General features: G+C 38.8%; 3 protein-coding genes across 4 annotated transcripts; 2 read left to right on the top strand and 1 right to left on the bottom strand.

The window, feature by feature from the left end:
* Nucleotides 1–62: 62 nt before the first annotated feature.
* On the bottom strand, nt 63–2322 carry LOC134875311 (aurora kinase A- and ninein-interacting protein). Its single transcript, XM_063899838.1, has 4 exons — nt 2188–2322; nt 1714–1827; nt 1421–1577; nt 63–1269 (listed from the first exon to the last, which is right to left on the bottom strand). Exons 2-4 carry the CDS (start codon nt 1804–1806, stop codon nt 221–223), a joined length of 1299 nt encoding a protein of 432 aa, XP_063755908.1. The 5' UTR covers nt 1807–1827; nt 2188–2322; the 3' UTR covers nt 63–220.
* A 184-nt stretch (nt 2323–2506) lies between these two features.
* Nucleotides 2507–7589, top strand: vps28 (VPS28 subunit of ESCRT-I). 2 transcript variants are annotated; one of them, XM_063899931.1, is made up of 10 exons: nt 2507–2567; nt 3570–3633; nt 3754–3782; nt 4035–4075; nt 4180–4269; nt 5278–5383; nt 5548–5649; nt 5969–6022; nt 6106–6197; nt 6485–7589. In XM_063899931.1, the coding sequence occupies exons 2-10, from the start codon at nt 3594–3596 to the stop codon at nt 6603–6605; spliced, it is 675 nt and encodes a 224-aa protein (XP_063756001.1). In that variant the 5' UTR covers nt 2507–2567; nt 3570–3593; the 3' UTR covers nt 6606–7589. The 2 variants fall into 2 exon arrangements, with proteins under 2 accessions (XP_063756001.1, XP_063756000.1); XM_063899930.1 differs by having other exon boundaries at nt 2530–2567; nt 4035–4071.
* Nucleotides 7590–9056: 1467 nt separating this feature from the next.
* mapk15 (mitogen-activated protein kinase 15) lies at nt 9057–20330 on the top strand. The gene is made up of 14 exons (XM_063899806.1): nt 9057–9400; nt 11174–11272; nt 11415–11444; nt 12399–12489; nt 14007–14137; nt 14771–14934; nt 15785–15924; nt 16007–16064; nt 16781–16918; nt 17494–17599; nt 17719–18034; nt 18613–18740; nt 18899–19051; nt 19315–20330. Exons 1-14 carry the CDS (start codon nt 9311–9313, stop codon nt 19507–19509), a joined length of 1839 nt encoding a protein of 612 aa, XP_063755876.1. The 5' UTR covers nt 9057–9310; the 3' UTR covers nt 19510–20330.
* The last annotated feature ends 117 nt before the right edge of the window (nt 20331–20447 follow it).

Consider the following 20447-nt stretch of genomic DNA (forward strand, 5'->3'; position numbering starts at 1 on the left):
CTAAAACATCCAGAAAAATACACAAGATTGACAGATAAAGAGAGGTAAGACAGTCACAGACAAAGTATCAATATTTTAATTATCAAGTACCTTTAAGACCATGGGGTCATTATGGAGACAGACCGTATATAGAGCTTTTAAAACAGTCTGCAATACCTGAGACAAAAAGTGGAGAACAATTATCAACATATAAGCTCAAATAACATTAGCCTGTGTTCTTTCAGTGTTTGATCACCATATTTCCCTGAGAGTCTTGAGTAAAGAGCATCTCGTCTTCCTCCTCCTCCACAAGAGATTTGTAAGCGCTCGTTCTCCCCGTCCCAGCATTTGTGTTACTCTGATCTTTGAGTGGACTCCTGGTTTGCAGATCTCTGTGCGCTATCACCCTGAAGCCTTCAGAGTCCTGGGTGAACAACATGGCCAGACTGTCCTGGTCAACCTCTCTGCAGGACTTCTGTGGCGCTCGTTTCTTCAGAGGAGAGCTGCTTGGTTTGGTCCACTTGAACTGTGACTCCAGGCGTTCGTCTTTATCAGCCCATTTCCACGGGTGCACAGGATTATGTTTTTGCGGTGATGCACTTTTTGGTTCTGTCCATTTAGGATATGAAAGAGGTTTAATATGAGAGACAGCTGCGTGTTTTGGGGGGGAAATAGAAAACAAAACCCTGCCGTTTTCTTTCTCATCATCCATCTGAGAATAATGAGTATTTTTCAAGGATTTCTGAGTCGAGGTTTTACCTTCCACATCAATCTGAATACCAAAGGCGTACTCACTTTGTAAACTGTAAGGGAAACTTGGCTCAGAGTTCTTTCCTGAGGTATGTTTCTCATTAATCTGGTCACATTCATCTTGAGAATATTGGCTAAATGTGAGCAGTGGATCCTGACTCCACGCCTGAGGAGGAGGTTGACTGTCAGCTGGTAATGAGGCTGCATTGACCCTCCTCTTACTCAGTGGTGGATTTATCTCCTCAAACTGCTCATCTCTATATTCACAGTCCATGTTTTTTTGAGAATTTGTGTGACTTGCTGCCTGTTCCTGCCACGCTGATGCTTCAGGCTCAGCAAAATGTTCACTTTCCCACTCATAATGCACACAAGGCTGAGAGTTGTGCAAGTCAGATATTTCAAGATCCATTTCACGTCTTCGTTTTGTTCCCGATACCACAGGTGTGGGTGCAGATAGGGCATGTGTAGATGAGGCAGATAATGAAGAAGGCTGCAGAGGATCCATGTTCGGCGCTTCAGAAGTTGTCATCTTATTGAGTACTTTAGACACAGCAAAAAAGCAATACGTTAACCCAAAAGTATGGCTTTCAAAATATTTACATTCAAGTGAATGGTCTGATTAGGCAAAGATGATATCAATCCAAACTAAATTTCTTGAACACCTGATGGCAGTAGAGATCTTGCAACATACCTCTGCGCTGAGCTGTGTAGAAGGTGGATAAAGCGCTCTGTTTTGTTTTCGGCATCTCCAATTTGGTCTGAGTGAAGTTGAGTGCCACCGCCACACTATATCCCCTGCCCTCAGAGAAGGGATGCAGCAGCTTAGAAATGGGACGATGGACTCGTTTCTGAAATAAAAGATTATACAAATAAAGTCATAAAGATCATAATAAGATACTCACTCTTAAATGTATTGATTCGCTCCTTTATTTAGAGAGGTAGCCATATAGCTATTCAGTCAGAATTGAAAACTAGTTTCCACACCTGCTTAGCTTTTACTTTCAGCTGCACCGTGTCTAGCCAAACACCACACTCCTCCTGAGTAGAGGTCTGCAGTTCTGGTTTGGAGGTCTTCATGGCAGAGAGTGGAATACAGATCTGAAATACATTGAATAATACAAAATATTGTTTTTTAATTAAGTATACTAGATATCATTGCATAATAAAAAGAAAAACAGTTTGGCAAACAACATGTAACATATACCACGTTTTGTAGAACGACTGAATATTTGCAATACATCAACGGTTAGATGCAGTTGATATAAGAGCAATATCCTGCTGTTTTCCTTAATTGTGATTTAATCTCACTATCATTTTAACAAAGTTCTTAGTTATAAACCAGCGTTAACTATCAGTTAGCCATCATCGCTAAGAGCTAACGTTAGGTTGTTTTTATTTATAAATGCGTTACATGGGTTCTCCATATTATACAAGTGATCATATCACATTTGAACTGACCTCATATATGTTGGCTCAGCGATGTTTCTAGCTTTCGTTTATCCTTCTTTATACTTATGTAGCTTAGAGTTTACAATCGTTTCTTCAGAAATGTGTCCTGCTGTTTGTTTGAGTCTGGCGCCTTGACGATGGTGCTGCCGCTGATTTTGACTGGTTAAAAATGATAAAATAAAAATGAATCTAAAAATGCGTTGCTCACTCCAAAAGCTTTAAACATTTGGATGTAAATATAACATACGTTAAACATTTAATTCTAATTCGTTATTATTAATTTCTTAAAGTTTTTTATTGAGGCACAATGGACACCTAATATTTTTGACGGCTTTGGGTCCTCGCATGAGGGTGTGTTTACGTTGACGTCACAGCAGTTTGACGAAGGGGTGAGTTAAATGTCTTTTAATTTCGTTGATTAAACACTGATAGTGAATAATAATGCGAGCGTCTGACATGTTACCATTATAAGCGACACTTGTACAAACGTTATTTTTTACGAAGAATAACCGCTATTCATCAATTATAATAAATCATAAAGGAAGTGATTACCAGCTAGCTATACAGCTAACTTCGGGCTAGCTATTTGGGCAAAACAAGACATTGAATGCTGGTGATCGTCTTCGTTAAGCAGGGTTTCCTCTAATTCTCCTTCGATCCACAACCTATTTGAATGAAACAACGATTTCTACTCGACACGGCAGCATTTCTAAGCTATATATGGTGTAACTACGGTAGCTTACCTGTACTTATTAGAGAAATATTATTTACAGCGAACAAAGTCTACCTTTTCATAGATAAGGCTCAACAATAATTTGGTGTTGATGTGTTTAATGGAAAATAATAAATCTTGGCAAATCGCCGTAAAGCTGTACTTGAAGAAACTAAGGTTAAGAATGGTTTCTAATATGTCCCTTCCTAAAAGTATTGAAACACAATTTCGACCCGACTGGGGACCTGTAATGTTAATCTAAACTAACTGTATTAATGTTTAATGCTGTCAGTGTCTCTGAACACTTGCCTGTGTATAACTCTAAACTGAACATAATGGTTTAACCGAGGTGACGAGTAACACACAAAAAAACTATGATAACAGAAAGTAAGGTACCTCATCAATATCAAATTCTAAGTAATAATTCAGAAAATGTCTTTAAGGTGATGTCTTTAGTCAGGACAGCCCTGCTAGGTTTAATAGTTGTAAACTAATATTCGGTATATTTTCATTTGTAAATGTTGGAAAGTTTACTTTTTCAGTACAGATAGATTTGCATGGATGTGTTTGGTCAATAGACTATATATATATATATATATATATATATATATATATACACATTTCTGGCGACATTTATCAGTCAGTTATTAGTCACATTATAACTGAAATCTTATTTCAGATCAAGGACTGACAAATCGTCAATATGTTCCATGGGATACCAGTTACAGGAGGGGTGGGAGGAGGTAAGTCATTGTAATAAATACAACGTCCTTTAATGATGTATTCAAATTGTTCAATTATCCTCCTTTCAACAGTAAATTACAGTTTATGTCACTCAAAGCATCTCATCTTTTTTTTCACAGCTCCGGCAAATAAGCCTGAGTTATATGAGGTAATTGTAATTGCTTTTTGTGCTTTAACTACACTTTGGCAAACAGGATTTTAATCTGTGTAAACCCTAGAGTAGCAAAATCGTTAATGTAATTCAAATGATCTGTAACCATTATTTATTTATTTCAAATTGTTCACTCAAACATTCTGCTCGGAAGAAAGTCAAACATACCATTTGTATGGATGTTGTTTTACAAGGCATATTTTTATTATAACCGTACAAATAAATAAATAACAAATCATTTCGTTTCAGGAGGTAAAATTGTACAAAAATGCCAGGAACGAGAGAAGTAAGTGTCCTGTTTATTACTAATTACCAGCCTTATCTGAACACAGAGTACCCCAGGGATTCATCATACATGTTAGTGATGTAACACATGTAATCCCTGTTTCTGAAGGTATGATAACATGGCTGAGTTGTTTGCTGTTGTCAAGACCCTTCAGGCCCTGGAGAAGGCTTACATCAAAGACTGCGTCACACCCAATGAGTGAGTTGTATTTGAGTTTATAAGTTGTAGGGTTGCTCCAAGCCTCATGCTCTATGGTTATATGTAATTTATAGTGCTGTTAGATTGCTGCTAGAACGCCCCCCCTTAATACAGGTGTAGAGTTCTTCCCATCAGCATCAAGTATGGAGTTAAGCAGAATATATTTCAAGGTTTCAAGGTTTTATTGGTCATATGCAGAGCATATACAACGTATATGTTGGCAATGAAAATCTTATATCCCATGCTCCTCCAACAACTCAACATACATGGTGCATATAAGATAAATAAAATAGTGCAAAAGAGAGAAGAATATTTACAATAACAATAAAGATTTGAGGATGTGAAATATATACATATGTGGAATACATTGAGAGTATTTAAATACTTTACACTGTTGAATGAGGAATGATGGACAGATGCATATATTATGTATAGCAGATGTATATGGCAGATATGTATAATATATAGATATGTGTACTATAAACAGATATGTATGGCAGATGTGTATATATATGTATGTGTGTACTATAAAAAGATGTGAGTAGACATTCACAGAGCTCAGGAGTTCAGCAGTCTTATAGCCTGTTGTATAAAACTGTCTCTGAGTCTGGTGGTCTTGGTCCGGATGCTGCTGTACCGTCTGCCAGACAGCAGCAGACAGAACAGATTGTTGCTGGGGTGATGGGGGTCCTTTAATATCCTACTGGCCTTCTTCCTACACTGCTGGGTGTAGAGGTCCTCCATGGATGGCAGCTCCGTCCTGGTGATGTGCTGAGCAGTTTTCACCTCCCTCTGTAGAGTCTTACGGTTGAGGGCGGTGCAACATATACTTAGATAATGTGGTGTTTGATTTTGTGAATATTGGAAATAGTTTCCTTTTTTAGTATGATATTGACTATTGGGCTTAATAACACTGTGGAGTGTGAAAATGGTGGGATCATACAAGTTGCAATGTTTTAGAAATATGAAGCTTGTATGCTCTTATTAACCATCAGTATTCTGTTTCAGGTACACTGCCTCCTGCTCCAGGCTGTTGGTTCAGTATAAGGCTGCCTTCAAACAGGTGCAGGGCTCTGATGTGGGCTCCATCGACGATTTCTGCAGAAAGTACAGAGTGAGTTAGTCTTTTGGGAGCAGATGATTCAATTAACCATTTCACTTTGTAAACATCTTCATAAATGGGCAATGATAGTGTTCTACCAATTTCAGTTATATACATATATATGTTGTTCCTGTTATTCTTCTTAGTAAAAATGTCACTCTTCATTTTCTTCTTAGCTTGACTGCCCACTAGCCATGGAAAGGATTAAGGAAGACCGGCCAATCACCATCAAGGATGACAAGGGCAACCTGAACCGCTGCATTGCAGATATAGTTTCTGTACGTCCTCTCCCCCCTCCACATTATTAAACACCAACAGGAGGCTTATTTTGGAAGCGTGCCAGAATTAAAATAGTTGCTTTGATATGTTTTTTATAAAAGGATGAGATTTGTCAGCTCAAGCACTCGGTGGTTGAAGTGGTTTGACTTAAGTTGGCTCATCCTGTGGTCAGTCATTTAAGCATGTGATGTGATGTTAGCAAAGACTGTGCTCTGTTTAGGTCGCTGACAGTAAAAAAAATAATCTATTTCTTGCTGATGAATGTGCAAGTTGGATGTATGTTTTTATTGTCTCATTGTTTTTCGCCTTCTATTTCAGCTCTTCATCACCGTGATGGACAAGCTCAGACTGGAGATCAGGGCCATGGATGAGGTAAATAAAAAAAGCAGAAAACGTGAAACTGTAATAAATGATTTAGAAACTACTGTAATACTGATTATTTTCTATTGGTCCAGATCCAGCCAGACCTGAGGGAGCTGATGGAAACCATGAACAGAATGAGCAACATGCCTCCAGACTCAGAGGCTAAGGACAAAGTCAGCCTCTGGTGAGTAACACTGGGACACCCAGTTTAAATGCTTCTGTAGTCCTTTAGTAGGCCATGCAGCAAAATGTACTATTTACGTGGTTAGACCATCTTTGCAGTCAAGAAAAACAAACTATAGGTGTATCCTTTTTTAAGGCGAGGTCTTTGTTCTCAAACCTAGTTATAAAACGTATTTTGCTGATACCAAAAAGTGGATTATTTCCTTGACTTCTTGTTAAACCAGTTGTGCTAAACGTATACAAGTCTGTGATAAGTCTTGACAAACGGTTGTTGTGTTTTCTCATCAGGCTGACCACCCTCAGCAGCATGTCGGCCTCAGACGAGTTGGATGATAATCAGGTGCGCCAGATGCTGTTTGATTTGGAGTCGGCCTACAATGCCTTCAATCGCTTCCTCCACTCCTCCTAAAGCCTCTGCCCATTATTCATCCACCTGTCTGAAATTCTGACTCTAATATGTATTAAGTAAAAAAAAAACACTCTTCCTTCTCCTTCTGACTATTGTTAAGGAGTGGGTTTAGATCTGGACAGGGTTTCTGTCTCACATCACCCCATTTATTTTCGTATGTCCTTTTTATTCATGTTGCGTACTATTCAAAGTCCTCGCCTCCTGTACTCCTGTTTCCCGGACATCACGATGCCTGCAGCCTTGCCCACCAGGCTTAATCTGTGCTGTGAGACACTCCATTGGCCTCTTTTCTACCCAAACTTGTGTGATAAATCCTTTAACATTGGCTGTTAATTCTGCCCTTGACAAAACAGTTTACTTCTAACTTTGTACTGTAATATCAAAAAGGTCTAATTTTATACTTTTGCAGAGCACCAACAAAGAAGCATGATACAATTATACTGGACAAAATCTGCAGATGTAGAAAAAAGGTTGCAACAGCCAAAGCCTTTCTTATTGGAAAGATAAATATATATTTTTCTTTTTGGTACCCTAGTTCTATCCACTGCCTGCCTCTTAGGGTCAGATTAGCATGTTCTGTTCTGTATTACCTTTAGTTTTTCTATCACTTTGTTGTTAATGCAGAGTCCTGCAATAGGTTCTGAAGTTGGCATACTTAGTTAATGGAAAATGATTGCAGCTGTAATAATATATGGACTTTAAACTGCACTTCAGATTAATAATTATATTGAAACGTTGGTGGAAGAAGTAGTTTTTTCTGTTCACAAAACCTAATCCATATTTCTTTTACAAGTGAGGGTTTGGCCACACGAAGCGAGGTGGACACACCCCCTCTTTATTTTGCTTGCTAAATATGTTTCAACCCTCAAACATCATTAGGGAAAACATATTTATTAAGAATTATCATTGTAAATAATAGTTTTGATTTTTAAATAAGAGCATGTAACACCTTTTTAGAAATAAAAATGAAAAATCTACCTCCAACTTCATCTTTGTTGTGTGATTTGTCCAAAATATTTAAGTTGTGTGTCATATTAAGAAATGTTTCAAGGGGGCAGGGGGTTAAGAAAGGGGAGGGGCTATATACTACTTGCTGCATGGCTTATTTAAAAAGATGTTGTTATTTTTATTATATCGGGCAGCTGTGGCACTGGAGTGGTTGCTTTAATTTCAGGAAATGGTAACATTGAACAATTATTTTTTTCCTTCCTCCTAAAGGGGAAGTACTGCATCAGTTTATTTGAGGAACTTGCCTGACCACATCAAATACAATGTTAAAATAGATGCAGCGGTGGCTGAGATAACCTGATTTAACCCCAATAAGAATGAATCCTACATTTCCTTGTCCATAGTTTACAAGTCAGGATTTCTGTCATAAAGTTGAAGTCTCCCATTAAAAGTTACAATGGCTGTTCAGTCTTCGGTAGAAGTGCACTTGCTTTACTGTTTATTGCCCTGGATAATCTTTGCTGTTTTAATTGCCTTCTGTGCATGTTTATCAGTTGTTATTATTTGAAGGTTAATCATTCAACTACTGTTTTCTCTCTGAAGTTACATTTTGTAATGTGAGTTAGCCACTGTTGAACATGGACATAGTTGAAGCACCTTCTTGTTCACTACTTGTGAAGTCAGGTCCCAGTGAGCTTTAATCAATAAAAACGCAGTCAAACAGACTCTAGCAGGAAATGCAATAACTTGAAAACAAGTTTTCAACTTGATGTAGGCCATGATGCAAAGTACAAACATAATTAAGGTCTTTCTATAATCCCCGTGCCTCACCCATCATGTATAGTACTAATCTCCTTGAATGACCACACCAGATGTCCCATGGCCCTAACACCACTCATACAATAAAGCAAAGACTACAGAATGTATAGTTGTTTCAACACTTTTTTTGATGGTGTTTAGTATCTCTTTGTGGGTTTTACATATCTCTGGGTTGGTTTGTAGCTCCCTTGTGGCCTTTTCTTTGTTGTCTCTTCGTAATTGCGATGTGTCTAGTTTGGATTCTTTTTTTGCGTCTTTGTGGTTGCTTTGTCTCTTTGAGCTCTTTTTTTTTTTTAGCCCTTCCTAGTTATTTAATGTCATTTTGCAATTGCTTTGCGTCTCGTTGTAGTGTAGTTGTGGTCTCTTTGTGGTCATGTCTTTGCTCCTTGCGGTTGTCTTGTCCTCTTTTTTGAGTAAAGTTGTATCGGTCTGAAGTTACTTTGTCTCTTTTTATGGTCGTTTCATGTTTTTGGGTTCATTTTCTTTTTAAGTGACCGTTTTTGGATAAGGCCCTGACACCTTTGGCCTTTGCCGTCCTATTACGCCCCTTCAGTAACCCATACATTACTCGTGCATTGAGTAGCAGTTTGTGCTGCGGCTCCTTTAAGAAAACAGACAGCAGTGTATTCGTTACCAGGACGACAAGTAAAGACAAACGTGTACGTGAGTCAGTTTGCAGCAGCAGAGGGGGAGTATCCACACTCGGGGTTAGAATTAAGTATCACTTTGACAAATAACAACACATTGTGTACAGTACAAGTTTCATTTGTCTGTCACTTCATTGACTCGACCAACCTGTATAGTTAAACAGTGAGCGACGCGATGTCTGACAGCACTTTGTGGATTAACAGATCGCTGCTAGATAATATACAAAACTAGCCTGCCGAAAAACCTTCTTTTTTGTTGTTGTTGAAAGGAACTTTAGTCTCTGATAAAAAATGAGCAAAACATATCAATCAACAAACGTGTCTGAGGTGGAGGACCACATTTCTCTCAAGTATGAAATCAAGAAGAGACTTGGAAAAGGGGTGAGTGACTTGTGTCTCTTTTTTGAATAGATTAAAAGTGTATACGCCTGGCCAGAAATTTAACAATTATTCAGATCTTGTACATAAGTAACATTAGAAGTAGCACAGTGTTGGAATGCTCTGTTGCAAGTAAAAAAGTACAAACGTATTAGGATCAACATATACTCTGAGTACCAAAAGTAGGATAACTCATTATGCAAATGACCCATTTCAGAATAATAAACATCACATGTTTTGAGTATAATTATTGGTGCATTATTATGGGAATCAAAGCTGCTGTAGGTGCAGCTAATTTTAATTACTTTGTAGGGTAGCTACTAGCTAATGAATGCTACTCCAGGGGTAACTAAAGTCTTATAAGTGTTGTTTATATTTTACATCATTCATCCAAATTTGCAAAGTAACTAAAGGTATTAAATAAGTGTAGTGTAATGGAGTAGAAGTACAAAGTAAAACATGTTTAAAGTACAAGTCCCTGAAAATTGTGCAGTACTTGATTAAATGTACTTAGTTACTTGACACCACTGTCCCATACAATTGAATACACAACAAGTGTTATGAGTTGTCAAAGGCTTAAAAGCTGTTTACAACAACCTGCTTGGCATCTGTACATTTATGTTTACCACATCTTTAAACCCCGTCTGTACTTGAGCATTAAGACACATTCCTGAAATTATTCAGACTCAAGGTTCTCCGTGATGTTGCAAACCAAGAGTTTATTTACTTTGGACGGATAAAGTCTTTTTTTGCAGATCAGCTGTTGTGTGAGGATACTTGTTCCCTTCAGACTGCAACCCCTTTCATTTTCATCTCCACTGGAACCTTGTCACAGGACTATTAGTAGCTTGGTTTCTTTCCATAGACAGACCACAGAGACTCACAAATTGCTGCTCTGCTGCGTACAAGGACCAGGTGGTGACTGCCACGTAGACAAGTCTTATTGGCTAACTGCACATACCTGTCGTGAAGGCAGAGGTGACTCATGTGTCATGCTGTTTAACTTGTTAACAGTTGTCTGGTGTGCTATTGGCATCCTTACAGGTGATGCTTCAGATACCCAAACAATAATTAGAAGCCCTGTGCTAATTGGCTTAAGATTCAAAGGTGTTATTGTCTTATGCACAGTAGCTGCAGTATAGTTATGGCAATGAAAAGTCCCAGGCTCTTTCAACAATGCAACATAAATATATTTAAGACGTAAAACAATAAAATGATATAAATAGTGCAAGATGAACAAAACTAAAGGTTAAAAGGTTCATAAAGTGCTTGCACAGCAGCAAAAAATGTTCTAAATAGTTCTAGATAAAATATTTTGTTTTTGAACCATTTCCCCCAGTAAATATGCATCAGTGTTCCTTTTTTTGGGGTGTGACAGCCGCCTCCAGAGTCTCCAAAGCTCCGTGGATGTGATCCACTGCCTTCAAAGAGAGTTCACGCTCCCTGTGTCTCTACAATAAGAGTGATCTGCTTCACTGCTGCCTCTGTTATGCTTAACTTCATCGCCTTTATCATCACCCTACCTCTCCCTTCACCATACTCATGGCTGTAGCTTCCATTGAGGGCACAGAGGTCATGTCCTCACGTATTTCTCTTGCAGTGTTCAGATTTAAAAAAAATAAAAGTTACACATATGCATTTTTGAAAGCCACATATCAGAAGCAGTACAATAAGTTATTGTCTTATGCAGTTGAAAACAATATCAATGTGTGAGAGAATATATCCTCCTCATGCATGGCGATCTGATGTTACCAGTATGCTGTGTCTCTCTCTTAGGCTTATGGCATTGTATGGAAAGCTGTTGACAGGCAGACAGGCGAGATCGTGGCTGTGAAGAAGATCTTTGACGCCTTCAGGAACAGGACGGATGCCCAGGTGTGTGCTTGATGACGTTTTTAATAGAAAGACAAGATTGGCTAATGATTAAATAGAACCGGAGGCTTGTGTGTGCCTAGTTTATGGCCTTGCATGTTCCTTGTAGAGTTCATATGCTAATTATAATTGTTTACCTTTGCAGCGGACATTTCGGGAAATCATGTTCCTCCAGGTAACAGTTATTATCATACTATCATTTTCTTGAATTGAAGTCCCAAAACGTTTACTGTAAATTGTTGTTTTTATTCAAGGTTTTGTCCACTGATACTGCTACAGTAGTTGTACCATGCCCTACTTAGCACAGCACTGTTTATTTTTCCATTATGTTACATCATAGCTGATTGCTTTGTAGGCAGGATCATACTGGAAAGGTTTCCGAACTGAATTTGCATCTGTTTAGTTTACTGTGTGCAAACCGTTGAGCAATGACACTGCTGGCACAGTGGGGTGAAAATCTGACAGCAGCAGATTCTGTTTTCTTAATATCCTCAAGGTCAATGGCATTGTCCAGCAACAAGGTTCCCATCTCACTTACCTGTATGTCCTTTTACATTACATTACACAAGTGGGCGTTTCATAAAATATCGTAATATCTGAATTTCAAACATTATTTGATTGAGCCAGACAATTATATACATTCAGCACCTTGTTAGGTAAATTCTCATTTCCAAAAACACGGAATTATTCATGTGCATTCACAGACATTAAACAGATAATATTGATGATACATGATTTTATTTTGAATTTTGAGCAATATCCAACCAAAAACAGAAAAAAGACACTGACCAAATAAATATGTATACAGCCGACATGAATTCTACCTTTTACTTTGTTTGATACTCTTGTGTAACACACTTATTCTTGGGTATTTATTTGCTGACCTACATTCATGTGACCTTCAGCCGTGTCTCCAGCCCCTTAATCAGCTGTTGTTAAGTTTCAGTAAAATGCCAGTGTTGTTGTAATGGGATTTAAAGTGACCATTATGTAACTTCTGTTGAAAACTCCTCGTTGTTTTCTCAATGTTAACACAAAAACCACGCCAGTTATTATTAGTCTAACATTAGCCAGGAATGTGTTTGTGAAAGTGCGGTTTCTGTTACTTAAAATCTCCTTACTGTTGCAGGAGTTTGGAGATCATCCCAACATTGTCCAACTTCTAAACGTCATCAGAGCTCAAAATGATAAAGACATTTACCTTATCTTTGAGTATATGGGTGAGTGTTTGGAAGTTTTGTACACAAATACATCGTCAAGGAAGAATCATCTGATGCTTTGATGCACAAGGGAACAGTGAACAGTGAACAATGACCCTCACACGATGGACAGGCATGATCAGTGGACCATCAAGAACCAATTATGAGAACAGGATATACAATCTGAAAGTGGAATGTGGAGCGAGATACACAGAGGCGTCCCCCAATGTTAGATTTGTAACAAAAATAAGCATGAATGGGATAAATAATTCCAACAGCTTGGTGGATTCACGTAGCATACCAGTTTTAGCGAAATGGCAGAATTCTTATAGCATTAAAATTGTTCTTCAAGAGTTCAAGAGTCAAAAAATATGAAGCTTCCACAACCACCAGAAGGACAAACCTACAGCACTTAATCACAATGGATTGTTTAGGCCCTCTGTCTTAAACCTTACTCTCTTATAAATATTGTGTAAAATCATCAAGAGGCTCACTTCACACATCAACAATATCGTCTGCAAGAGCAAGATTGGACTTCCATATTGCATAGCTCATTCACAAAGAAAATGTCCCTGCAGTTAAACACTGAATAGATACTGAAAAGACAACAAGACCACAGTTATTTGCCTTTAATCAACTAACTAAATACAATGACTTTTATGTTCGATGTGATTCAGCTTGAGTGGGCTTGAAGAGGGAAGCATGACGCCACACAGGCTGTACCAGAGTCCCAATAGTTCTAAGTTTCAATAATCACTGAGGGAAGCAGGGTGTGTGATGGCATGTTCTGTAACTAATACCTAGTTGAAGGGAAGCCATGTTTTTGTCAAATTTAGCAGGTTCATTAAAATATCAAGCAGGTTGCTTAATATTGAACTGTGGTTGTAGTCTCAAAGTAGTTGTCACACAGTAAGATTTAAAAAAAATAAATAAATATATATACGTATATCTGTACTTGATACAATACCAATATGTTTCTGTTTGACCGCTCTTTAACAGACGTTGAAGCCTGTTCTGTTCTAAAACCCTTCCATTTAACTTCTTGGGAAAATGGCAGGAGTGTGAACTTGTGATTTTCAGAAATTAAAAGGAACAGTGAAGATTACACAAATGCTTATTAGTTTCACTTGGCCCTGGAATGGTGTGTGTGTGTGTGTGTGTGTGTGTGTGTGTGTGTGTGTGTGTGTGTGTGTGTGTGTGTGTGTGTGTGTGTGTGTGTGTGTGTGTGTGTGTGTGTGTGTGTGTGTGTGTGTGTGTGTGTGTGTGTGTGTGTGTGTGTGTTTGTTTGTGTGTGGCTGGCTGCTCTGTCTTACTGCTGAGTCCACATATTGGCCTCGCCCCTCTCTGCAGTATAATCCAGGGCTACAGCAGCCTTTAGCACAGACCTCTACTGTTTCCCTCTGGCACTTAAGTTTCAGTACTTTGCTGAAATTATTTTGTATTTAAATTTGGGGGAACCTGTGTTTACAATTCATCCATTTGCGTACCTTAAACAGTCATATTATTATAATCCATTTTTTGTTTTGTGCTTGCAATAGATACCGACCTGCATGCAGTGATAAAGAAAGGCACCCTTCTGAAGGACATCCACAAACGTTATGTGATGTACCAGCTCTTCAAAGCCATCAAATACCTACACTCAGGAAATGTCATCCACAGGGACCATAAGGTAGGGCAGGGGGAGAATATTAAGCGGCAGGCATGCATGCATTTTCCTTTTTGTTTTGTGGTAGACGATTACTTTCCCAATTCATGAAGGGCGACATTACAGATGGAAAGGGGAAAAAATAAACTTCTCCTGTTGATTACTTATAGATACATTAACATAAGTGTTCTGAAAATGTTTATGTGTATAAATCCAAATGAGGCATTATTTGATGCACATTTTTTGAATCTACATAAGCAAATAGACACACATTTACTTGCCTGTAGTGACTTTCATAAATTAATGGTTTGAGGGTTTTTTTTTGTTGAGGTCTTTAAATTCCTTTTTTTGTTCAACCCAGTAGAAAAAATGAGTAAGAACCAACATTTTTGGGGAATATTTTCAGCTCTTATGCAAATCCAAGCCATTACTTTTTGTCCAAAATACCGTTTATGTTATCAAATCAGCTGAAACTATAACTGCCTTTTTTCGTACGGGCTAGAATTTCATTCCATCTTTCTGCTAATTGTTATTGCATCTCTCACACTGTTTTCATATCACAGTTAAGCTGCTTGAATTGACCTCCCTGTAGATACATGAAAACCAAACTATTATTGTCCGTGTGAAGAATGTTTCTCTTGTCTGTGTTTCCCACAGCCATCCAACGTGTTGCTGGACACCGACTGTGTAGTCAAGCTGTGTGATTTCGGCTTGGCCAGATCGCTCAATCAGATCCAAGAGGACAGTGGGAATCCAGCACTGACGGAGTATGTGGCGACGCGGTGGTACCGAGCTCCTGAGATCCTGCTGGGGTCCACAAGGTATCAACTGTGATGTACATCTGTTAATCAGTGTCTGTACTACATGTTTTGTTTATAATCGGTAAATGGACTGCATTTATGTAATGCTCTTCTGGTCTTTTTGACCACTTTAAGCGCTTTAAAACACATGTCAGCTATCCCTTGTTTACACACATTCATACAGAGGCAGAGGCTTTTATGCCACAACACACTGTTGGCCATGCCATCCGGAGCATTGGGATTTGAGGTTCAGTATCTGCTTGGGTCTGCTTGTTCTTCACAGCACTGTTTTTAAAAGGACAGTTGACCCTACATCAAAAAATACATAGTTTCCTCCTACTGTGCCTGCAGAGCTGTTTATCATATACATGGTTTTGTTGTTAGTTTTCTTATCTGTATCTACAACTACAGACCCAAGCAGATACTGAACCCAAATCCCAATGCTGATTACTTTCCCAATTCAAGAAGCAAGACATATTTCTTGTGTGTGACCTCTTTTCATAATCCATGAACAGTTTTATATAGGAACTACTTTACTTTCTACCTATCAAAGAATTGTCTCACACTTACCCAAGCCTCTCGATGAGCACCTCCTTCTGCGGGGAGAAACACTTTGGGGTTGTAATTTCTATGGCTGATACCTCCAACACTCAGCAACTCTTCCTAAAACAATTTCTTAATTAATTAATAGTGTTACAGTTTTAAAATAAATGTTATGTATTTTTTTATCTGGTGAAGAGTTGTCCCTTTAACAATGAATAAGAAAAAAGATACCACTGAACCAATTAAGTTAAGTTAATTCCAATGACTGAACTGTGAATAATTAGTTATGAGTGTACCAGACTTTGAGAGGAATACATCTTCTCCTAAGGTACACTAAAGGTGTGGACATGTGGAGCCTCGGCTGTATCCTGGGAGAAATGCTGCTGGGGAAAGCCCTGTTCCCCGGGACGTCCACCATCAACCAGATAGAGAAGATCATGAGCACCATACCACACCCCAGCCCAGAAGGTGATTCAAAAACTCACACTACACTTTTAGTAAAGGACTGCAATCATAACTAGGAATTAATTCAATACACTTTCATTTTCAGATATTCTAGCAATCAAGTCTGAATATGGATCTGCTGTGATTCAGAAAATGTTACTAAAGTAAGAAAACCTTTTGTATTATTTATGTTGTCCCAATGTGGAGATTAACTAATCATGCTAAGTGACTTTATCACTTCTGGTATAGAGCTAGTTTTGTTAGTGATGATAACACATTTCCTCCCTTCCACCTAATATTATCAGAGCTCTTAAGAGGAGGTGGGGCTGATAACACACTCTGGGAGCAGGAGCAGTGATTAATGCAGTTGTGCAATGACGCAGCAGCAACAAAGCAGCATCATAAACTAAGCAATGACAGCTTTGAAAGAACACCGTGTTGAACAGGACGTTTTTTTTGTTTGTTGCAGAGAAATTAGATGAACAGTGTGAAAGTCAAATTGTTTGCTGAATAATCTCCAAAGTTTTGCTTTATTTTTGTATCCTGGAAAAGGACATCTGTATGTACTTTATACAAGTAATAGTATTTTTATTTATCCATCTTTTACTCTTCATTGTAAATATGGACACCTCAAAATTGTCTTTTGTATTTAAAGGGCAACTTAACAGGTTTGTGAAATGTAACAGCATTTATGAACGAGGTTTGTGATAGGAGATTTAGTGGCATTAACTGTACATGCTTGACAAGATAGATAAAAAAAAAAGACGCTATTTCTCATTCTGAGACTTTGAATTATTGTAATATCTTTTTTAAATAACAGTACTCAATGTTAAATATTCAGAGCACCCTTTTAAATCTTGCTCTCCCTTCCTTCCCCCAGACCACAGGTGCCTTTAGAGCACCTTCTCCAGGCGTCTGTGCCTTCAGATGCTCTGGACCTGTTGAGAGCTTTGCTGGTTTTTAACCCAGACAAGCGACTGACTGCTGAGCAAGCCCTGCAACACCCATATGTAGCCAGGTATTAAGGATAAAAAATTCCTATTCATTGATGTTTAAGTAACTGTGGTTTTCCTCATAGCAAAATGATTGAGTGATATCTGTTGTATTCTCTAATCTTTTTATTGCTTAGTTAAATGGTTAGAATCAATAATTGTTCTGCTTGTTTTTCTGCCTGTGCTAAATTGAAATCAGAAGTTGATAAATAATAGCAATGTATTACCACTTAGTGATAGAATCGGAGGATGAAGCCCTCTTTATTAGTCACATACATGCACACAGCAGAGCACACACAGTGAAATTTGTCCTCTGCATTTAACCCATCCTAGTTCTAGGAGCAGTGGGCAGCTATTGTGCAGCGCCCAGGGAGCAATGGGGAGGGGGGATTGGAGGTGTCCGGTGCCTTGTTCAAGTGCACCACAGCAGGGCATAGGAGGTGAACTGGGACCTCTCCAAGTAGCAGTCCACCTTCCATATTTTTTTCAAGTCTGTGTGGGGACTTGAACCGGCGACCCTACGATTCCCAGTCCAAGTCCCTACTTACCTGAGTCACTGCTGGACTAGTGCTTTCATTTATTATGTTTTCTGTCTCTGGAGGTTTCATAATCCAGCCAAGGAGCCAGCTTTTAACTACGATGTAGTGCTGCCAGTGGATGATGATGTACAACTATCTGTGGTTCAGTACCGCAACAAACTTTACGAGGTACAGAATGAATCAGAAATGTTCAATTTAATCTTTACACATAGGGCATATTGCAAAAGAGAGTATTGCGAAAACTGATCACAGTGATTAAACCCAATGATCTTCCTCTCTACCTGCAGATGATGCTGGAGAGGAGAACTAATCAGGGGATGCTAAGGCTGATCCAGCCAAAGAACGGAGGCTCTGTCAGAAGCATTGAGAAGCCCAACGTGAAGGATAAAGTAGAGAAGGACCTTGTAAAATCGTGTGGGGACAATGACCATAAGGAGGAAACACAACATGTAAAGACTGATGAGTCAAACCATGAGCCTTTACAAAAAGCCACTCCTGAACCTGCACCTGTATCAGCCCCTCCTGCTGTGGAGAAGACGAGTCCCTTATCGAGTCCTGCCGGTTTGGGAAAACTCACCTACAACCCCATCACACATGCCCCAAGTATGTCTGATTTAATTTCCAAACAGCGCTGGGTATCGAACCTACTTTGTTGCGGATGAAATGTGTTCAGAGCACAGGGTGTTAAATACTGGAAGGATTCTCCAAAAACCCATTATTCCAAAAGGGAATTTCACGCTGTGCTGTGATATTATATATTCTGTGAACAAGCTAACAGTATAGACCTCCATAATGTCACCTAAGTCCCGTGTATACTGGAGTGGGTAGCTGCAATTTGACCTCTCTTCACATCACTTTCAGACCTGGATTTAGATTGTTTTTTCTCTGTCCCTTTTTTCTATATATTTTCTATAAATTCAATTTTTTTATAAGGACAGAAAACCAAACGGGCATTTGAGTTAGGTAAAGCTCTTCAAGGCTCCTTGTGTTGCAATGATTTTGACTTTGAATTACACTAAGTTTTGGTGCAAAATATGTTTGTATTTCTCAAAATAACTGATCATGTTTTTGTTATCAGCACAGTTGTATCTCATCAGCCCTGATTTCTACAGTCTCAAACACAGAACATGAATACATATCCCCTCAGATAGAAAACACGTCTTCTTCTTTGCTTCATTCAGATGGTTTTGTCCGGAGTCCGGATGATCCTCCTCATTACGGCTTGTCCACTGCAGCAGGCAGGAGACTTGTGGGACAGAGTAATGGAAGTGCAACAACATCACCAGCAGAGGGCGCCAACACTGATGAAGTAATCAACAGACCTCAGCTCACTCAATGTTCACTTGTTTTCCTTTCCTGTGATGTGATCTTGTTTCGTTTTACTTCCTTTTTAAACTTCTTTCATTCGTCTACATTAATTCTGTGACTCACTTTGTATGTTGCTCTCTCTTATCACTACCTTCAAAGTCCATGGATCAGATTCTCCAGCGTGGTCGCTCCGCCCCTGTGGCCCACGCCCGCTCCTTCTCCTTGACCCTTAACCAAACCCAGAACAACCCGCTGGTTCGCAAGGATGAGCCATCCCTGCCCTCTGGGCTGTACGTCACTTCTGCACGCCTGGTCAGTCCACCACTCCTCAGGACTTTTAAATATGACTCAGTGCCACAATGCAATTTACAGCTACTGTATATTGTTTCCAACATTTGTCCCTGCTCATTTACATGATTAAGTCAATCTTATCACTCCTTATTTAAAGTTCACTCACATTTTCACCTTTGCTCATGGCTGCATTTGAATAGATAGAGAAGTTGTCTTTTTCTGTAATTTACCTAGATGGAATGGCCGAACAAAGTACGTATAACTTTCTTTTTCTTCCAATACAGAACCAGCGCTCCAACCCTCAGGTTCGTGAGGCTCGGCCCCCAACACGCTTCAGCAAGAAAGTATTTCAGAGTAACTGTAATGTGGCCGCAGCAGGCGACCCTCGAGCCAAGCTGGGCAGCTATTCCCAGGCCTATGGCACAATCAACAAGACTGACCTGGACAATCTGCTTCGAAGTCGCCCGTGCAACCAGTAGCTGCTGCCATGTCAGCCGTCACTTATGTGCCCAATGTTTGAACGCACATCAATATTTGCCCTGCAGTAGAATGTTAGGCCTGACGCAAACTAAAACAAGGCTTGTGAAAAGAAACTGTGAAGACTGTTAAACTGTTTGTATGATATGTAGATGTTATTCTTTGGAGATGTGTGTGTGTCATGTTCCAAATGCTGTCTGTGACAAATAATACAAATTTGTAAAAGTTCATATTATGTTTATCAATTTGAACTAGCATGTCAGGAAAATATGTGTTATGTATATTCAACAAGTGTAACACAGCATCATTCTACACAAGGCTGGATTACCAACCAGACAAACCCAAGACCTTATAATTCAGACATTTCTTTGGTAATATGCACCTTTTTTAGAACATAATCCGTTTAAATGTTTACTTGTGCAAAGAGAATGTGTGTCAATATTGACATGTTAAATGTGTTTGAACTAATTATCACAAACACAGGGTCAATAAGGCCTCGCACATACTGTACTTCTTGCCCATGCAGGGGCCCACTAAAAGGGTCAAACAAGCCATAATTTGTCATACGTAGCCTTAATGTTTCATGCACATTGTGATTTGGTTTTAGACGAAAACAGAACAACTGTAATATTTGCAAATAGCTATTTAAATTGGTAATACAAAATATTATTTTAATGTGAATTCAGAAGCAATACTTGTTCATATGTGTACAGAAAGTAAAAGATGTGTGTTTCTGAACCCAATTTCTAATGTTTAACAGGCTTGGGGTACTGTGGCAGCAAACCACCATAAAGTTTAATAATAAACAGAGTGGAAATACTCACATCTTTGATTTCCCCTGAAATATTGAACAAAACACAACATATCACATCGAGACAAAACACACACATACAATACACAACAGAAGCTACATTAGATTACAACCAGGTGATGGTAAATA

This window comes from Eleginops maclovinus, chromosome 13, assembly GCF_036324505.1.
Source record: "Eleginops maclovinus isolate JMC-PN-2008 ecotype Puerto Natales chromosome 13, JC_Emac_rtc_rv5, whole genome shotgun sequence".
NCBI lineage: Eukaryota > Metazoa > Chordata > Actinopteri > Perciformes > Eleginopidae > Eleginops > Eleginops maclovinus.